The following is a 19,618-nucleotide window of genomic DNA, read 5'->3' as shown; positions in this document are numbered from 1 at the left end:
ACTGCCGCACGCACACACTGACTGACTGAGGCACACACGCACACACTGACTGTGTGTGTGTGCGTCAGTCAGTCTGTGTGTGTGTGTTTGTGTTTCTGCGTCAGACTCACTGACGCGCGCGCACACACACTGACTGACTGACGCACACACAATGACTGACGCACACACACTGCATGAAGCTGTAAAGGAGGGAGGGGGGGAACTGGATTGATGTGAATGGGGGACAAACAGAGAGAGGGGGAGGGGTGAGGAGAGAGAGAGGAGCGGGAACATTACATCCCGGGCAACGCCGGGTCTCTCAGCTAGTATAAAATAAACGTAAAGAGAGGGTGCATACCATTCAATGATGGATACAAAAAAAGGAACAACAGGACAGTCACTCTTATACTCCCAGAAAGTGAATATATATATATCATTTACGTGAATCACTATCCGTATTTGAAGTGTGTGTGTATATAAATATATATATACATACAAATGAGCATACAGTAATATTTCCATTTGCTATTTGCCTTGCTATGGAGGGTTTTTGTCACTTTTTTACTCACATAACTTCATATATATATATATATATATATATATATATATATATATATATATATATAAAAGGAAAAAAAGAGGAGAGAGCGCACACAGGAGAGAGTGCACAAAAGTACAATAAAATCAGGCATATGTGATAATAATCACCACCATCCGGTTCAAACTGCAAGCTCTTTGGGACAGTCCCAGGCTCCGTTGGTAAAGGATCAGCGTCCCCGCAGGTTTCCAGGGCTGGTGTGCTGTTAAAAGTCCAAGAAATCAGTTCCGTGTAGTGAAATCTCTTTAGCACCTGCGCATGGATAGGTCCGCTCCAGAGCTTCGTGTTGACTTCAATGCCTGTGCGTCTGACGTAATGACACTCCCTGACGCGTTTCGTCAGTCACGGCCAACTTTTTCAACTTTTTTTTTGTATTTACCTACACACTCACTCCACATTTCAGTAACATACATATACATCTAAATAATATTCACATATACACGTTTGCTATAAATGGAATTATTACAATTTTACATTATATACACGTGCAATGAATGGAATAAACACTGTAATAAGTTTGAAATCGCCTATCCGAGCTTCTATGCATTGGTGATCCATTTTCTCCAGCTTCCTTGAATGTACTATGAGGAAGATCATGTGACCAGATGCTAGTGCACGTTTAGAGAGAGGGAGGGCAGTGCTGACAAAGGGGTGTGCCTGGGTTTGTGACAGGACATGAAGGGGCAGTGCCTTAGCAAATGGCTGTTAAAATAGAATACAAGAAAATTGGTCTTTCAAAGTTGTTTTTTTAAAAACAGAAAATGCTAAAAGTATTATTTCTTACTACAGACTGATTTATTAAAAAAACCACACATGCAGGATATTGAATGAACTGCAGCTTTAAATACATTTGGCTGAATTAAACATTACTGAGACAGCCAGTTTACATGGTTTTAGGGGTACCTAGCTGGACTTCACCTTTGTTTTGTGTTGCCAGCTACCCATGTAGTGGGTTTAATGGCCTGTATTACAAAGAAACAGATACATTAGTGGCTGAGGGTCTCTTCACTGGTTTCTCTGGCTCTTCATTACAAAGCTGCACACAAAATAATGGTGTTTAAAAACTGCCAAAAATGGGCGTAGCTGCACGCATCGTATATATCTTGTACATACTGTAGTTGTAGACTGCCATTAGATTATATAAAATAATAGTGTTTTCTGGAAAAAAAGATTACATTAGTTAAAAAAAAAAAAAAAAAAAAAACCTTACATAAAATACACTAGTTAAAATAATTAGCAACATTAACAATATGTACAGTGTAAAGAGAACTCATTCAGTACAATAATCAAGAAAATACAAAAGAAATGTACCTTGAGAGATTATATATAGAATAATACACATATGGGATTCACTAATAATTTTGAACTAGCTGGCCCAGGATGATACATAATGCAGAAAGGGCAGACCTTAGTTTCCAAAAATACAGTGTGTTATGCATAAAACTATTATAAAACATTAATATAAAGAACTATCATAAAGCATATTATATTTTCATCCAGGGACTGATGTTATTGAAACAGGTTATTCAATACACTGAGATGTGTAAAGTGTGGAGCAGTGTTTTTCAACAGGGTTTCCTAGAAAGCCTTGGGTTCCCTGGGCATCCCTCAAGGGTTCCCTGCAATCTTTGAGGTCATTTAAAAATTGTATCAAATGCAGGTGAATTGTGCTGTACAATGCACCTGATCTCAGAAGCGCGATTAGAGAGGGTTGGGATTGATTGCAATGCATCTGATCTCAGACGCACTATTAGAGAGGGTTGGGGTTCCTTACAATGCATCTGATCTCAGACAGTTTGTTAGAGAGGGTTGGGGTTTCTTACAATGCATCTTATATCAGACGCACTATTAGACAGGCAAAAATAGAAACGGGGGCAGAGCAATGCCAACAAATTGGAGGCCAATATAGAAAAATATTAAATTATTTATTAATCAAACTGATCATAACAGACCCCTAGATAGCAACAAATAACTGAGTGAGTTATTTGAATATTTATGCTTCATGTCAGCTTTCAATGGGACATAGTGGGTACTATAAATATGTGCTAGCTAGCACTAGGTACTGGTTCCTTAACCCTTGCTATGGGATGTTGATTAACAACTTAATACTCACTGAAGTTGCTATGTGGGATGCTTTAATTGATTACAAGGATACAATTAACCTCTGAATCACCGGTTCCTATCGATCACTATTAGAGAGGGTTAAGTTTCCTTACAATTCATCTAATCTCAGACGCAATATTAGAGAGGGTTGGGTTCCTTACAATGCATCTGATCTCAGACGCACTATTAGAGAGGGTTGGGGTTCCTTACAATGCATCTGATCTCAGACGCACTATTAGAGCGGGTTGGGGTTCCTTACAATGCATCTGATCTCAGACGCACTATTAGAGCGGGTTGGGGTTCCTTACAATGCATCTGATCTCACACGCACTATTAGAGAGGGTTGGGGTTTCTTAAAATGCATCTGATCTCAGATGCGCTATTAGAGAGGGTTGAGGTTCCGCAGAATTTAATTATAGGGTTCCTTAACCCAAAAAAAATAAAAAGAAAACACTGGTCTAAAGCAAGAATCCAGTTCATACAAAACTAAACAATATCTTTGACAAAGGGAATTGAGTGAGTAATCACCAAATATTTATCTACATTGTAATTGTATAATATTGTAATTCTATTGTCAATTCTGTTAACAGCTTCCTTGTACCTGTGGAGTACCTCAAGCACGACCAATGATGGACAGCAGCTATAGTGATGGGGAGGTAAACAACTTGGGACATTTTGTGTCTGAAAATGGAGAGAAAGAAGACAGGATCATGGTGCAGCTTGCGCTTAGCACAGAAAGAAATTCAACCAGAAGAAAGAGCCAACGTGCCTATGTCAGCATGCGCATCGACACTCACGCTATCGACAAATATTCAAGATCAATATTTCCAGCAGCATATATTCTATTTAATATAATATACTGGTCAATTTTCTGTTAAAAACAATCATGCATGCCAACAGACAATTTCCCTGGACGTAAACTGAATTGTTGTATAGAACTGTAGATAAAACAGAAGAGAAGATTAATTTTTATGCTGCTTTATTCATCAATAACCCCGTTTTTGCTGCCCTACAAACGTCATGAAATGTATCTGTACTGTATTATGTGTCTTTTTGATCTGAAAATTTCTTTCGTGTTCTAGCTTTTTTACTTTGTGTTTTTATAGTGGAGCTTAAGCCAAATACCAATGTTTCGGTATTTAGAAGTACATGCAGTATATGCTGTACATTTTCACTTATCATATAAATCTGCTCAGCCAAAAAGTGCAGATATTGCTGCCGTTAATGTTTCTACAGTAACTGGTGATTAAGTGGACTTATTTTCTTGTATGTACAGGAATCATCACCTGTACTTCATGGAACTTCAATGTACATTTTAACAACAACCCACTACAGCAGTGTTTCAGACTGAACAACAAAAGGATTGTATTTATTTGTTAAGGATTTTTTACGGGGTTTATTTATTATTTATTTATAAAATATTTTACCAGGAAGTAATACATTGAGAGTTACCTCTCGTTTTCAAGTATGTCCTGGGCACAGAGTAAAACAAAATAATACATGGTTACAAATACAGTTACATAAATGAACAAGGTATACATTATATACAAGACATTGCATGCACAGTTAAAGAAAATATATATTATGAGCGTACTGTATGAAACAGTTACAGACCAGATTAAAGTGTGAGACAGCCTTAGATTTGAAAGAACTTAAGCTGGTGGTGGATATGAGAGTCTCTGGTAGGTTGTTCCAGTTTTTGGGGTGCACGGAAGGAGAAGGAGGAACGTCCGGATACTTTGTTGAGTCTTGGGACCATGAATAGTCTTTTGGAGTCTGATCTCAGGTGATAGGTACTGCATGTGGTAGGGGTGAGGAGCTTGTTCAGGTAGCTGGGTAGCTTGCCCAGAAAGTATTTGAGGGTGAGACAGGAAAGGTGAACTTTGCGCCTAGACTCTAGTGATGACCAATCTAGTTCTTTGAGCATTTCGCAGTGATGTGTGTTGAGGTTGCATTGGAGAACAAAACGACAAATTGAATTGTAGAGGGTGTCAAGTTTGCTAAGGTGGGTTTGAGGAGCCGAGCCATATACTATGTCTCCATAGTCAATAATTGGCATTAGCATCTGCTGTGCAATACGCTTTCTGACCAGGAGACTTAGGGAGGATTTGTTCCTGTAAAGTACCCCTAGTTTGGCATAGGTCTTGGTTGTCAGGGTATCAATGTGCATCCCGAATGTTAAGTGGGAGTCAAACCATAAGCCCAGGTATTTAAAACTAGTGACAGGTGTTAGGGTGGTGGTAGCGTTGGTTCTAATCAGGAGCTCAGTCACTGGAAGCTTTACAAATTTAGTCTTAGGCCTTGGACATAGTAAGCGCTTAGGTGCTGCCGCTCGCTCTCGCTTGCTGCCGCTCGCTCTACCAGGAGCTTTTTGCTGTCCTTGCAGAGGAGACAGCAAGCGCTTGGGAGGCGGGTATCACTGTGTGTGTGTGTCACTTTGAAGTGATCTGTGTGTTTGTGTGTCACTGGGGAACGTGTGTGTGTGTGTGTGTGTGTGTGTGTGTGTGTGTGTGTGTGTGTGTGTGTGTGTGTGTGTGTGTGTGTGTGTGTGTGTGTGTGTGTGTGTGTGTGTGTGTGTGTGTGTGTGTGTGTGTGTGTGTGTGTATATTATATAATATTTAAAAAATTTAAAAAAAGACATGTGAGAGTAAATTATTTATTAACATTGTGCAACTTTGATAAATATATTCGCGCACACACATCACACACCACACATACACATACACACTGGTACACACACACATACACACACATGCACACACACATGCACACACATACACACATACACGCACACATACACACTGGTACACACACACACACACACACATACACACACTCACACATGGACACACACACATACATGCACACACACACACACACATGCACACACACATACACATACACACACTCACACATGGACACACACACATACATGCACACACACACACACATGCACACACACATACATACACACACACACATACATACATACACACACACACACACACACACACATGCATGCACATGCACATGCACACACACACACACACACATACATGTGCACACACACACATACATGCACACACACACAGACACACGGGGCAGAAGGGGGCACATCACCCGCTCCCCCCCGGCGGCGCAAGCCCCCTCCATCTCCCGCAGGCTGACAGCCACAGGGATCGGGCAGATGGAGGCACATCACCCGCTCCCCCCCGGCGGCGCAAGCCCCCTCCATCTCCCGCAGGCTGACAGCCACAGGAATCGGGCAGAAGGTACACTCACTCCGCTGGCGCCAGACCCCGTTCACATTTCCCTGCTCTCCTTCCATTGGTTGCTGAGGCGTCACGTGAGCGGACTCAGCGCGTGAATTTAAAATTTCACTGTCGGCTCTGTTCAAGCGCGCCTCAGCAAGCAACGGAAAGCATGCGCGAGCCCCTACTAAAGCCGCTTTAATTGCGACTGTAGGGGCTCAGTGGCAAGCAGCAGCAAGCGAGAGCAAGCGAGAGCAAGCAAGCAGTAACCATGCCCTGGGCCTTAGTCCCAAATACCATTGTTACAGTCTTGTCAGTGTTTAAAAACAGTTTGTTTTGGGAAATCCAGTTTTCGAGTCTCAAAAAATCAGACTGAAGTATGTGTTGAAGGTCAGAGAGGCTATGGCTGTGTGCATACAGGATTGTGTCATCTGCATACATGTGTATTGAGGCTTCCTTACAAGCTGTGGGAAGATCATTAATGAACACTGAGAAGAGTAGGGGCCCCAGAACAGAACCTTGTGGTACACCACAGGTGATATCCAGGGGGTTGGAGTTAGAGCCTGAGATGGACACATGTTGGGATCTTCCTGATAGGTAGGACTGAAACCAGTTTAAAGCATGTTTCCCTATTCCAGAGCTCTGGAGTTTGTTAAGCAGGATAACATGATCAACTGTGTCAAAAGCCTTTGCAAAATCTAGGAATACTGCACCAGTGAGTTGTCCCCGTTCCATTCCACACTGGATTTCATTGCAAACTTTTAGCAGGGTAGTTACGGTGGAGTGTTTGGGACGAAACCCAGACTGGAATTGGCTAGGGAAATTTGTCTTGGTGTAGAAATCGCTTAATTGGGAGTGGACACATTTTTCCATAACTTTGGATAGAATTGGGAGAAGTGAGATTGGCCTGTAGTTTGAGACAGTGTTTTTGTCCCCACTTTTGAAGATTGGGACAACTCTGGCAGTTTTCCAGGTCTTAGGGATATGGCCTGCAGACAGGATAGAGTTGACTATGGACGCAATTGGTTTGGCAATGGCTGGGGCACCAAGTCGTAGGAACCTAGATTGTAGTAAGTCGGGTCCACATTGGCTGCTTAGTTTTAGTTTGAGGAGCGCTTGTGTAATCTCCTCTTCAGATACTGGGCTAAATTGAAAATTGTGGGCAGTGTTGGGAGGGGGTGGGACTGTAGGGATACTCCCAGGATGAGATTCATGTTTGGGGTTTGTGCTGCGTTTCGCTAATAAGTTAGTGGCACACCCCACAAAGTAATCATTGAATGCATTTGCAATGTCAGTGGGGTTTGTCAGAGTAATATCCCCCTTAGTGATATTACTTGGTTGTTGATGGTTAAGAGCCTGGAATATATTGTTGATAACCTTCCAGAAGTTACCTGGGTTTGATGTATTTTGGTGGAGATTGTCAGAGTAATATTGTGCTTTTGCATACCTTGTTTGCCTTGTGCACACGTTCCGCAGGCATCTGTAGTGATTGAGATCCTTGGTAGTGCCAGTTACTTTGTAGCTTTTCCACAAGGCATCCCTGAACTGGTAGAGTGCTATAAGGTCAGGTGTAACCCATGGAAGGTGGGCACCCCGTACCCTTATTCTGCGTAGTGGAGCATGGGTATCGCAGAGTTTTAAGAACTCGGATTGGAAATAGTCGAGCGCAGAATCAGGGTCGGGAATTAAATCGATTCTGTGCCATGGGCAGTTGGTAAGGTCATCCAGAAACTGTTGTGGGTTAAAGTTTTTAAATGTTCTAGTGAGGAGAACTTTAGGGCTTGAATGGGGCGGTTTAATTTTCCTTACACAGTACACTATTGCATGGTCACTGAAAATATCAGGAAGGATGCCAGAGGATTGGATTCTGCTGGGGTTTGAGGAGAGAATCCAGTCTAGCAAGGAATGGTTATGCGACTTCAGGTTTATTCGTGTGGGTTGGGAAATGAGTTGCGATAGGTTAAGTGACTTGAGTTGTATCTGGATTTTGTGGTTTTTAGGGTCAAGCCAATTGAAGTTGAAATCCCCTAGAACTAGCAGCTCACTCTTCTCATTCAGAGAGGAAATGGAGGCAAGAAATTGGGTGATATCAGTCAAGGATTGTAGAGGGGCTTTAGAGGGGCGGTAGATGCCAGCAAGCAAGATGGGCTTAGAAAAGGGGAGGCAGATTTTGCCAACTAGAGTTTCAAAAGAGGGTGGACTTGGTGGGCAATGTAACAGTGTAAATTGTAAGGTGTCTGCAATATAAAATAACACCCCTCCTCCTCTCTTTGACCTATCTCTCCTAAAAATGGAGTATCCCTGAATGGCGATATTTGCATCAGGGGTTTTAGAGGATAGCCATGTTTCCGGGTTGGAACCAGGGGGTCCCCCTAAGCATAGAGACACTATTTTCAGCTCAGAGAACCCCACCGTTCCCAAGTTACTTACCAGTGAAAAAACTGGCTTAATTCTCCCTCATGGGGAAAAAATGGCTGCCAAATCGCAGTCCAAAAACAAGCTGCAACATCATCGATTGTGGCTTCCTACTGGATTGCAATTTAAACACTCTTTAAAAAGCAGGAAGTAATACTGGTAGGATCCCCAGAAATTATCATCTCGAGAACCAGGGGGGCTCCTGGAGCTAAAAATAGCGCAGTGCAGCACTGCAGGACACCCCATTTCCAATCCTATAAAAAAAGGAAAGTAGTTAGGGAAGATTGGTATTTAGCACATTTGTTTATTCTAAGGCGAAGCAAATAAAAGGGGGGGTAAGAATAAAAAAAGGTCATCATTATTTTGCCTTTGCAATTAGCGATGTACCATTCACTGACTGTTCAAAAACAGTCATACTTACTGGTGTTAAATGTCCTTCCAGGCTAAACAAAATTACCACAATAGGAAGCCACAACAACATTTTTTGAGGCCTCCTATTGGATAGCCATTTAAATCCCTGTGAGGAAACACTGTTAACTACACTGGTGAGTATCTCAGGAACCCTGTAAAAAGAAAGTATGGTAGGTTAGTTAGGCAGGTATACCATTTTAATAGTATTTTGTCACCTGTGTCTAGAATTGTTTTAACCTATTTTCTTAAAAAAAACCTGTGTAACAAAGAATAAATCACTGATGAGATCAGACACAGAAACAAGGAAACATTCATTTTGAACTACAGCTTGCTCTATTTTCTTAACTCCTATTCTCTCCTAGATCCTCTACAATCTGGTTTCCGCACTGCTCACTCCACAGAAACAGCCCCTCACCACAATAACTAATGACCTACATCCTGCCAAAGACAAAGGTCAATACACACTGCTCATATTACTTGACCTCTCTGATGTATTTGATACTGTGGACCACCCTCCAACTTCACATTCTCCCTACTCTTGGTATCTGTAACAGAGCTCTGTCCTGGAACTCCTCTTACCTCTCCCATTGTACTTTCAGTGTCTCGTTTGCTAACACCTCCTCATTCTCTGCCGATCTCTCTGTGGGCATACCCATGGGGTCTGTCCTGGGACCTCTTTTCTATTTTCTCTTTACACACTCTCTCTAGGTGACCTTATCACATCTCTTGGGTTCAAATATCACGTCTATGCTAATGACACACAAATTTACTTTTCAACCCCATGCCTTACACCTGCTGTTCAGAACGTAGGGGGCTATGCACTAAGCAGTGATAAGTCGTTTTAAGAATGCAAAGTGGTTTTTAAGGCCGATACAGGCTTCTGCTCGATTCACTAAGCAGTGAAAACAGCGCTTTATCGGCCTTAAAGGGCATTTTTTCTGGCCTGTGAAAAAAATCCGCTCAGGCAAAAAACGGCAAACACGCAGTTTTTTGCCAGTAAGCGGGATTCACTAAACAGAGCTAAGTCAATCGTGCTTTAAAAACCCGCCGGAAAAACGCGCCAGCTAAAGGCATGCGCAGAGGAAGCTGGACTTAGAAAAAATTCTTTGTTTAGCTTTTTTTTTTCAGACACACCATCTGTATAAGAGGCCGGCGGGTGTCCCCAGCTGATCCCCGCGGGTGTCCCCGGCTGATCCCCGCGGGTGTCCCCGGGTGATCCCCGTGGGTGTCTGGGGGTCCCTGCTGGCCTGCGGTACCAATGGTGTGCCCCCAAAAAATAAACAATACTTTAAAATAAATACACCCCCCTCCCCCGCCCCCTAACACATAGAGTACAGTAATGGGCAAAACTACTATTATCCAGATATGGATAATAGTGCATTTGCCCATTTAAAATACATTAATAATATTATAATAATAATAGCATGTTCTTGTATATTACGTAGTTTTACATAGCGCTTTACAGAGACATTTTGCAGGCACAGGTCCCTGCCCCGTGGAGCTTACAATCTATTTTTTGATGCCTGTGGCACAGGGAGATAAAGTGACTTCCCCAATGTCACAAGGAACCGACACATGGAATTGAACCAGGTTCCCCTGCTTCAAACGTAGTGCCAGTCAGTGTCTTTACTCACTGAGCCATCCTCATCCCGTCCATGCCCTCCGGTGCTTCAAACAATACAGAACAATAAAAAGAGACAATCTAATGTCCCCTAAGAGAGGATTGTTAAGCTGTAGCCAAGGAAGACCAAGGGTGATGGGTATCCCAGGAGTGTGAATGGCATCGAGAACTAAGGTCTCCTTGTGCAGATGTGAAGACAGAAGCAAGGGAGCCGTCTCTAAGGAGATGTGGGCCGGGGTAAGAGGACGTCCATCGATACCGACGAGTGCGATGGGAACCTTCTTTCTCACTAGTGGTATACGGTTTACCCTGGCGAATTCAAGATCCACGAAGTTTCCTCCAGCTCCTGAGTCAATGAAAGCGGCGGTAGAAGTCTTGAACTTATCGCCTGAAAGGAAGACTGGAAATGTAAGTTTCTTAGGGAGTTCATTTTTTTGAAGGGGACGTGGAGACATTACACCCAGAGAGAGCCCCTCTGTACTCACTGGGTGTTCCCGTTTCCCGTACACAGTGGAAACTCCCGAACCAGATGTTCCATGGATCCGCAGTAGAAACACAATCCCCCGGCGTGGCGGAACTGCCGTATCGGTGTGCGGATGCGTTGTACCCCCAATTGCATTGGCTCTGGCAACTCCAGTGCAGGACGAAGAGGTGTGGTAGTACTTGGGGGAGCAGGAGTGCTGCTGAGAGTACTGGGGAACGGAACTTGAAAGTTATGGAAGCGAGTGCGCTGACGCTCTGAGCGGCGTACCTGGATGCATTGATCCACTCGGACGGCCAAATCAATCAGGACCTCCAGTTGATCCGGCCTGGATTGGCGAGAGAGTTCGTCCTTGATGGGATCTGCCAGGCCTTGCCAGAATACGGAGACGAGAGCCTCTTGTCCCCAGTTAGTCTCGGCTGCTAGAGTCCGGAATTCCACAGCATACTGTGTCACCATCCGAAGTCCCTGAGTGATCTGGAGGAGAGAAACAGATGCCATCTCCCGACGAGCGGGGGAATCGATTACCCGTTGAAACTCGGCTTTAAATGCCGGGTAATCTTGGGTAAGGTCAGAACCTCGCTCCCAAACCGGGGAAGCCCAAGCCAGGGCGCTGCCAGTGAGGAGGTTATAAATGTAGGCTACCTTCTCGCGATCAGTATTATAGAGATGGGGGGCCATTTCAAACTGCACCTCACACTGGTTTAGGAAACCCCTACAATCTTGCGGTTCACCTGCATAAGGCTTGGGGGGAGGAATCCTTACATCTGAGCTGCTAACTGCGCTTGCGGAGTGGGGGCTTACATCTGGCGGGGTCGCGGTCGGTACCCTGTCTGAGAGTACTGCGACCTGGCGTGTAAGTGCCACAATTTGATCCGCCATGGCCTGGTTTTGCTGAAGCAGATTAGAGAGAAACTGCTGTAGTTCGGTCTGGTCTGCGTCTTGTGGGCTCGACATAATGTTACACCGGTGCTGCCCGCAGACCAGACCCATCCCCTGAGATGAAGGGGGAACTGGTAATACACGCACCCGCAGCAAAGGGAGCGTGTCCGGAGTGTGGTATGAAACGTTGCCAGGCCAGGTGTAGTAAGGTAGACAATACTTGACGGTACCGGTTGTAGAGATAGAGTGATGAATGCCTTGCCGAGGTCAGGGAGTGGAGAGTGGAGATAGGTCGTAGTCCAAGCCGTGTTCAAGGGGTTACCAGAGTGAGCGTTGTCCAAGGGGTGCCGAGATCGAGAGCCAGAGGGGGTAGTCGTACAAGCCGCGTCAGAACCTGTGAAAACACTGAGAGAATCCAGAAGTACTTCCATACAGAGACTATGTCGAGCGACGAGTGATGGGAAGCACAGGCATAATAAAGCTGGGCAGGCCAATGGGAAAAGGGGGCAGGCCTGGAGGACTGCAAGGAGTCTTCCCTGATAGGAGGGAGGTGTTACAGCCCAGCTGAGTATAATCCTTGATTTGCATGGAACTGTGTGATGCTTGGGGGCGACGCCTCACTGCAGGAGCAGTGGTTAAAAGTGCTCTGTTAGGCGTGTGCTCTGTAAGCTGGGAATGCATGCACATAACGTCTGGGGCTGGCGTGCGTGTAGGTGTGCGTGCAGGAGGTCGTGGGTGCGCCCGGCGCTGAGCAGAGGAATCGCCGAGGGGAGTGATCCCGCGACGGCGGCAGGGGCGAGGAGCCGTGGAGGCCGGTAAGGCAGGATTTTTTGTGTGTCCAGGGGCTCCCTGCGGAGAGGGAGTGCTCTGTGTGGGAAGCGAGGAGAACGTCGATTCCTGACAATAGCCCCCAAAGTCTCTGAATGTCTCTCTGCTATATCATCCTAGATGGCTCTCCGCCAACTCAAACTTAACATGTCAGAGACGGAGTTCCTCATACTCTCTCCAAAGTCGAGCCCTACTGCCCCCTTCTACATTACTGTGGGCAGTAATATCATACACCCAGTATCACAAGCACACTGCCTAGGGGTCACATTTCACTTCTCCTCTCACATTCATAATGTAGCTAAAAACGGTAATTTCTTCCTCCATAACATTGCAAAGATACGCCCTTTCCTCTGTCGCTCTACTGCTAAAACTCTAATGCAGGCCCTCATTCTCTCCCATTTCGACTATTGTAACCTTCTACTGCCCAGACTTCCTGCCTCACACCTGTCTTCCCTTCAATCAATCCTTAAAGCTGCTGCTAGAACCCCTTTACTCTCCTAAATCTATCTCAGCGTCTCTTCTGCTGAAATCCCTCTCCAGGCTTCCTATTAAACTCCATATAACTTACAAAATTCTCGTCCTCTCTTTTAAGGCTACACACTCCTCTGCCCTTCCTTACATCTCAGCCCTAATTTTTCGCTATACACCTGCACGACTCTTGTGTTCTGCTCAAGGAAATATTCAGTCTACCCCTTTTATTTCTTAAACCCTCTCTTGCCTAAAACCTCACTCACTGCCCCACACCCCAGGAATGTCCTTCCCCTCAATATCCGACTAGCACCATCTCTCTCCAGCTTTAGGACATTTCTTAAAACACACCTCTTTAACGAAGTGTATGGGTTGCGCCGCTGGCTGATACTATACATCTCATATGCACTGACCTTGGCCCCTTGCAGACGCACATACCAGAACACCCTCCTCCTGTCTTTGTAAGCTCTCCCTACTTATCAGTTAGATTGTAAGATCTTCGAGGCAGGAACTTTATGTCTGTAGTGCTCATTCCCATTATAAGTTATAGTATTATGTCACATGTATTAGTGCTATAAAGCGCTGTGTACCTGGATGGCGCTATATAAATAAAGACATACATACTACAAAAATGTATGTTTCTACTTATTCAATGACAACAATATACACAGTGCTTTACAAAAAAATAGCATACTAGACAAATTACAGGGAAATTTAGTACAATAATTGTATCCAATACAAAGTTAATATTGGGAAAAATTGCATCAAACGCAAGATTTTTTTTTATACATTTAATACACACAAGACAATGTCATCTCTACTATGTGCATATATTAGTCGTTTCAACTGCTAACGAGAGAGAGAGAGAGAGAGAGAGAGAGAGAGAGAGAGAGAGAGAGAGAACACCTATATTATATATATTCTAAGATTTCACCTGATGCATGTTATTTCTAATCAGACCGTTCTCATACCCTGTTGTTAGCTGGCCTAAGGGCAGGGTGAGCAGGGCTGTCAAATGCTCGGTGACATCATGATTCTGCAAGGCTGCCGGAGGAGAGGCGCTCTTCCAGGTAACTTCCCTTAACTTTTCCCACAGGAGGGGCCCCGCTGCCAGCGTGCCACCTTGGGCCCCGCAAAAGCTAAGGCTAGTCCTGCCTATATAGCTAGGGACAGATTTCAAGCCGCCTACGGTTCGGGCGGCAGCCTACATTTAGGCCTCGTTCAGGGTGCTGGCTTCGGGGGCAGGGCGTGCTGACGTGCGTGCTGCCGTGAGCAACAAAGTATTCACTTTGAATACTTGTTGTCAGGGTAGCTACTGCCCTGCCTCCGAAGCCAGGAGTTGCTGCTGACGACAGCTTCAGTAAACGAAAATTTCGTTTCTTGGAGCTGAAGCAGCGTCACAGGGACCAAGGCAGCCAATGAAATCATTCTTCAGAATGATTTCATGACTGCAGCTTGGATACTTTACCCTGCGTCTGTAGCCCCGCCCCCTCCCCAACGCTGAAAAGTTTGCTGGGGGATAATCACATGTCGCCCAGCAAACTCCCAGCACTGCCTGCCTCCCGCCCTCCCTCCGAGTCCTCAGCTGGCAGCCTGAACGAGCCCTTAGAGAGTTGAGCTGCAGTGAAATAAGAAGTGGACATCTGCATATCTTCTGGCCGAGGATTCTGTTTTTGAACTGCGCGGGAAAGGAGGAGAGTTTTTATCACAGACTCAATAAGTTGGAGCTAAAGTATCTGTCGTCTAAATTTAGCAAAGGTTGAAGTTGATGGACATATGTCTTTTTTCAACCTCATCTACTATGTAACTATGTAATATCATATCATATTAAATTAATAGAATATCATATCATATGAAATGAATAGAATATTATATCATATTACATTAAATGAATAGGGTATCATGTCATAAAATTTATAGAATATCATATTATATCATATGAAAGGAATAGAATATCATAACATATTAAATGAATAGAATATCATAACATATGAAATGAAATGAATAGAATATCATATTATATTAAATAAATAGAATATCATATTTTATTAATATCATATCATATGAATAGATTAGAATAACGTATCATAACATATGAAATGCATAGAATATCATATCATATGAATAGAATAGAATATCATATAATAACGTATAAAATGCATAGAATATCATATATGAAATTAATATATTATATCATATCATATTAACTTAATATCATATCACATGAAATGAATAGAATATCATATGAAATGAATAGAATAGAATATCATATGAATTGAATAGAATATCATATAATATCATATGAAATTAATAGAATATCATATAATTTGAAATTAATATAATATCATATCATATAACATGAACAGAATATAACATCAAACTGTATCATATGAAATTAATCGAAAATCAAATCATATGTAATTAAATTAATAGAATATCATATCATATGAAATGAATATACTATCATATCATGTCATGAAATAAATAGAATATCATATAGGAAATGACTAGCATATCATATGAAATAAGTAGAATCTCATAATATATCATTTGAAATAAATAGAATATCATATCATATGAAATGACATGAATAGCATATCATATATCATATGAAATGAATATCATATGATGACATATTTAATGCATACCATTGAATACCATATCATATGAAATAAATAGAATAGCATAACATATCATATAAAATGAATAATATATCATATCATATGAAATACATTTCATATCATATCAAATGAATATCATATCATATCACATGAAATTAATAGAATATCATATAATATATCAAATGAATATAATATCTTATGAAATGAATAAAATGACATATCATATGAATTGAATAGAATATCATATTATATCATATCATATGAAATGAAAAAAATATCATATTATATCATTTGAAATTAATAGAATATCTTATCCTATTATATGAAATGAAGAGAACATCATACTAGTGATGAATCGGGTCCTAAAAAATCACCGGGTACCCAGGGAAAAAAACAAAAATGACACAGCTTGGTATGTTTGAAGTACCTGCGGTCGGCGGTGGAGAGAGAGGAGGTTAATATCCTGCAGCGGTCAGCAGCCAGACCGGGTGGAGGAGGATGACATCCTTCAGCAGTCAGCAGCCAGACCGGGTGGAGGAGGATGACATCCTTCAGCAGTCAGCAGCCAGACCGGGTGGAGGAGGATGACATCCTTCAGCAGTCAGCAGCCAGACCGGGTGGAGGAGGATGACATCCTTCAGCAGTCAGCAGCCAGACCGGGTGGAGGAGGATGACATCCTTCAGCAGTCAGCAGCCAGACCGGGTGGAGGAGGATGACATCCTTCAGTAGTCAGCAGCCAGACCGGGTGGAGGAGGATGACATCCTTCGGCAGTCAGCAACCAGCGGAGATGGGAGTGGAGGACGACGAAATCGTTCAGCGGTCAGCAGCAGCTGGCGGTGGGCGAGGAGGACGACATCCTGTAGCGGTCAGCAGCCAGTAGCAGAGGGATAGGAGGATGACGGCATCCTGCAGCCAGTGGTGCTGGAAGCAGAGGACCATGTGAGCGGAGCAGGATTGGCACAGGAGGACAGCCAGGAAGAAGCACGCCTCAGCAGTCTGACGTGGAAGTCTTTTTACTTCCGGTGTCTGCCACTGCTACAGAGCAGCTCCTCCCCGGATGTCCGCCTGTGCCGCTTCTGCTCCGCTCACATAGTCCTCTCCTCCCACCGCCACCAGCTGCAGGATGCCATCGTCTTCCACTCACACCGCCGGCTGCTGACAGCATCAGGATGTCGTCACCCTGCTCTCCCACCGCCCCGGCTGATGACCGCTGCAGGATGTCATCATCTTACGCTCCCTCCGCCGTTGGCTGCAGGTATTTATCTTCTGCTGCTCTGCTCCTGTCGTTCTCCAAGAGGAAGACAGGGGGAGCAGAGCAGGATGGAAATACCCGGCACCGGGTTCCAGAGCCCTGGGCCGTTTCCGTGAAATTCCCGGGTAGCTTAAATATGGCTGTGTAGGCCGGGCACCGGGTAATTTCCGGGTACCTGATCCATCACTACATCATACCATATCATATGAAATGAATAGAATATCATATAAAATGAAATAAATAGAATATCAAATCATATGAAATTACTAGAATATCATTTAAAAATTAATAAAATATCATATGAAATTAATAGATATCATATCGTATGAAATTAAATAAATGGAAAATAATAGCATATGAAATTTAAAGAATTTCATATCATATCAAATTCAATTAATAGAATATCCTAGCTTATCATATGAAATAAATAGAATATCATATGGTATGAAATTACTATAATATAATATCATATCATGAAATGAATATCATATCATATGGAATGAATAGAATAGAATAATATATCAAATAAAATGAATAGAATATCATATATTACTTGAAATTAATAGAATATCACATTAAATTAATAGAATGTCATACTATATCAATTAAAATGAATAGAATATCATATCATATTAAATTAATAAAATTAGTGGTGTAGCTAGACATGCGCGGGCCCCCAGGCAAAAAAAAATTCAGGGCCCCATTAATATTAATTGTGACTGCAATTTTTTTCTTCCTCTCCTATCCTCTCCCTGATCTGCTCTCTCATCATCTCTCACCCTCCACATCATCATCATCTCTTCCCTCCTCCTCATCATTCTCTCTCCTCCTCATCCCTCCTCCTCATCTCTCCCCTTCCTCCTCCTCCTCATCTCTCCCCCTCCACCTACACATCTCCCCCCTCCTCCTACTCATCTCCCCCCTCCTCCTCGTCATCTTTTTCACTTTTCCTTCCCTTTTCCCCCTCATTTCTCTCTCTCTTTCTCTCTCCCTGTCTGTATCTCTTTTCTCCCCATGATATCTGTCTCTGTTTTCTACCCCTCATGTCTCTCTCTGTCTTTTCTCCACCTCATGTTTCTCTCTCTCTTTTATCCCCCTCATATCTCTCTCTCTCTCTTTTCTTCCCCTCATCTCTCTCTCTCTTTTCTCACACTCCTGTCTCTCTCTCTCTTTTCTCCCCCTCATGTCTCTCGCTTTTCTCCCCACATGTCTGCCTCTCTTTTCCACTCATGTCTCTCTCTCTCTCTCTCTATTTTATCCCTTTCATTTGTCTCTCACTTCTCCCATTCATGTATGTCTCTCTTTTCCCCTCATGTCTCTCTCCTTCTCTTTTCTCCCCCTCATGTCTCTCTCTCTCTTTTCTCCCACTCATGTCTGTATCTTTTCTCCCCACATGTCTGTCTCTCTTTTCCCCTCATATCTCTCTCTATTTTCTACCTTTCATGTCTATCTCACTTCTCCCATTCATGTCTGTCTCTGTTCCCCTCATGTCTTTATCCTTCTTTTTTCTCCCCTCGTGTCTCTCTCTCTTTTCTCCCCCTCATCTCTCTCTCTCTCTGTCTTTTCTCCCACTCATGTCTGTATTTTTCTTCTCACTCATGTCTGTCTCGCTTTCCCCCCCTCGTTTGTCTCTCTCTTCTACCCCTCATGTCTCCCTCCCTTTTCTCTCCCTCATGTATCTCTCTCTTTTTTCTCCCCACGTCTGCCTCTCTTTCCCTTTATCTCTCTCTTTCTTTTTTCCCACTCACGTCTCTCTCTTTCTCCCATTCATGTCTCTCTTTTCCCCTTTGTCTCTCTCTTTGCTCTCACTCATGTCTCTCTCTCTCCTCCCCCTCATGTCTCTCTCTGTGCTCCCCCTCGTGTCTCTCTATCTCTTTCTCTTTTCTCCCCCTCATGTCTCTATCCCTATCTTTTCTCCCCCTCATCTTTCTTTTCCCTCTTATGTATTTCTCTCTTGTACTTCATTTTCTCTTTGTGTCTCTTCTTTTCTCTCATGTCTGTTTTTACCCCTGTGATTTAACCCTTCCCCTCCCTCTCACCTTTCCCAGCCTGTCTCTCAGGTTGCAGTCCCAGCACCACACTGCTCTACTTGAGCCCCCATCACCTGATCTAGGCCCCGCCCACCTACGGAGGCTCTGCAGAGGAAGGAATTTCACCTCTGTCCTTCCTGCTGTATCTCAGGGCCCCGCCTCCTGACCCAGGCACTAATTTGCCCGGGATGCCCAGACTATAGCTGCGCCCCTGAATAGAATATCATGTATGAATTTAATAGAATATCTTATCATATGAAATAAATAGTATATATCATATGAAATGAATAGAATATCATATCATATGAAATGAATATCATATGAAATGAAATAAATAGAATTTCAAAACATTAAATTACTCGAATATAATATCATATCATGAAATTAATATCATATCATGAAATTAATAAAATATCATATCATATGAAATTAATAGAATAGCATATCCTATCATATGAAATTAATAGAAAATCATATGATATTATATTCTAGTCATTTCATAAGATATCATGAAATGAATAAAATCGAATAGTATATTAAATGAAATGAATAGAATATCATATATCATATGAAATTAATAGAATATCATGTCATATTACATGACATTAATAGAATATCATATCATATGAAATTAATAGAATATCATATTAAATGAATGGAATATCATATTATATCA

General features: G+C 42.9%; 1 protein-coding gene and 1 long non-coding RNA gene across 3 annotated transcripts in view; one reads left to right on the top strand and one right to left on the bottom strand.

Annotated features, from left to right (window-relative positions):
• Positions 1–4,681, top strand: part of LOC142493411 (gamma-aminobutyric acid receptor subunit rho-1) — a 35,887-nt gene extending 31,206 nt beyond the window's left edge. The window contains exon 7 of the mRNA XM_075597440.1: positions 3,271–4,681. Coding sequence (XP_075453555.1) covers positions 3,271–3,558 — 288 coding nt within the window. The 3' untranslated portion in view covers positions 3,559–4,681. The remainder of the gene's footprint in view (positions 1–3,270) is intronic.
• LOC142493414 (uncharacterized) lies at positions 759–19,026 on the bottom strand. 2 transcript variants are annotated; one of them, XR_012801099.1, is made up of 4 exons: positions 18,952–19,011; positions 8,362–8,600; positions 3,282–3,361; positions 759–1,735 (listed from the first exon to the last, which is right to left on the bottom strand). It is a non-coding gene; the product is annotated as an uncharacterized LOC142493414 (long non-coding RNA). The 2 variants fall into 2 exon arrangements; XR_012801100.1 differs by lacking the exon at positions 8,362–8,600 and having other exon boundaries at positions 18,952–19,026.
• Positions 19,027–19,618: the final 592 nt, after the last annotated feature.

The sequence above is a fragment of the Ascaphus truei genome, chromosome 4 (genome assembly GCF_040206685.1).
Source record: "Ascaphus truei isolate aAscTru1 chromosome 4, aAscTru1.hap1, whole genome shotgun sequence".
NCBI lineage: Eukaryota > Metazoa > Chordata > Amphibia > Anura > Ascaphidae > Ascaphus > Ascaphus truei.
This window is presented reverse-complemented; position numbering and strand designations above follow the sequence as displayed.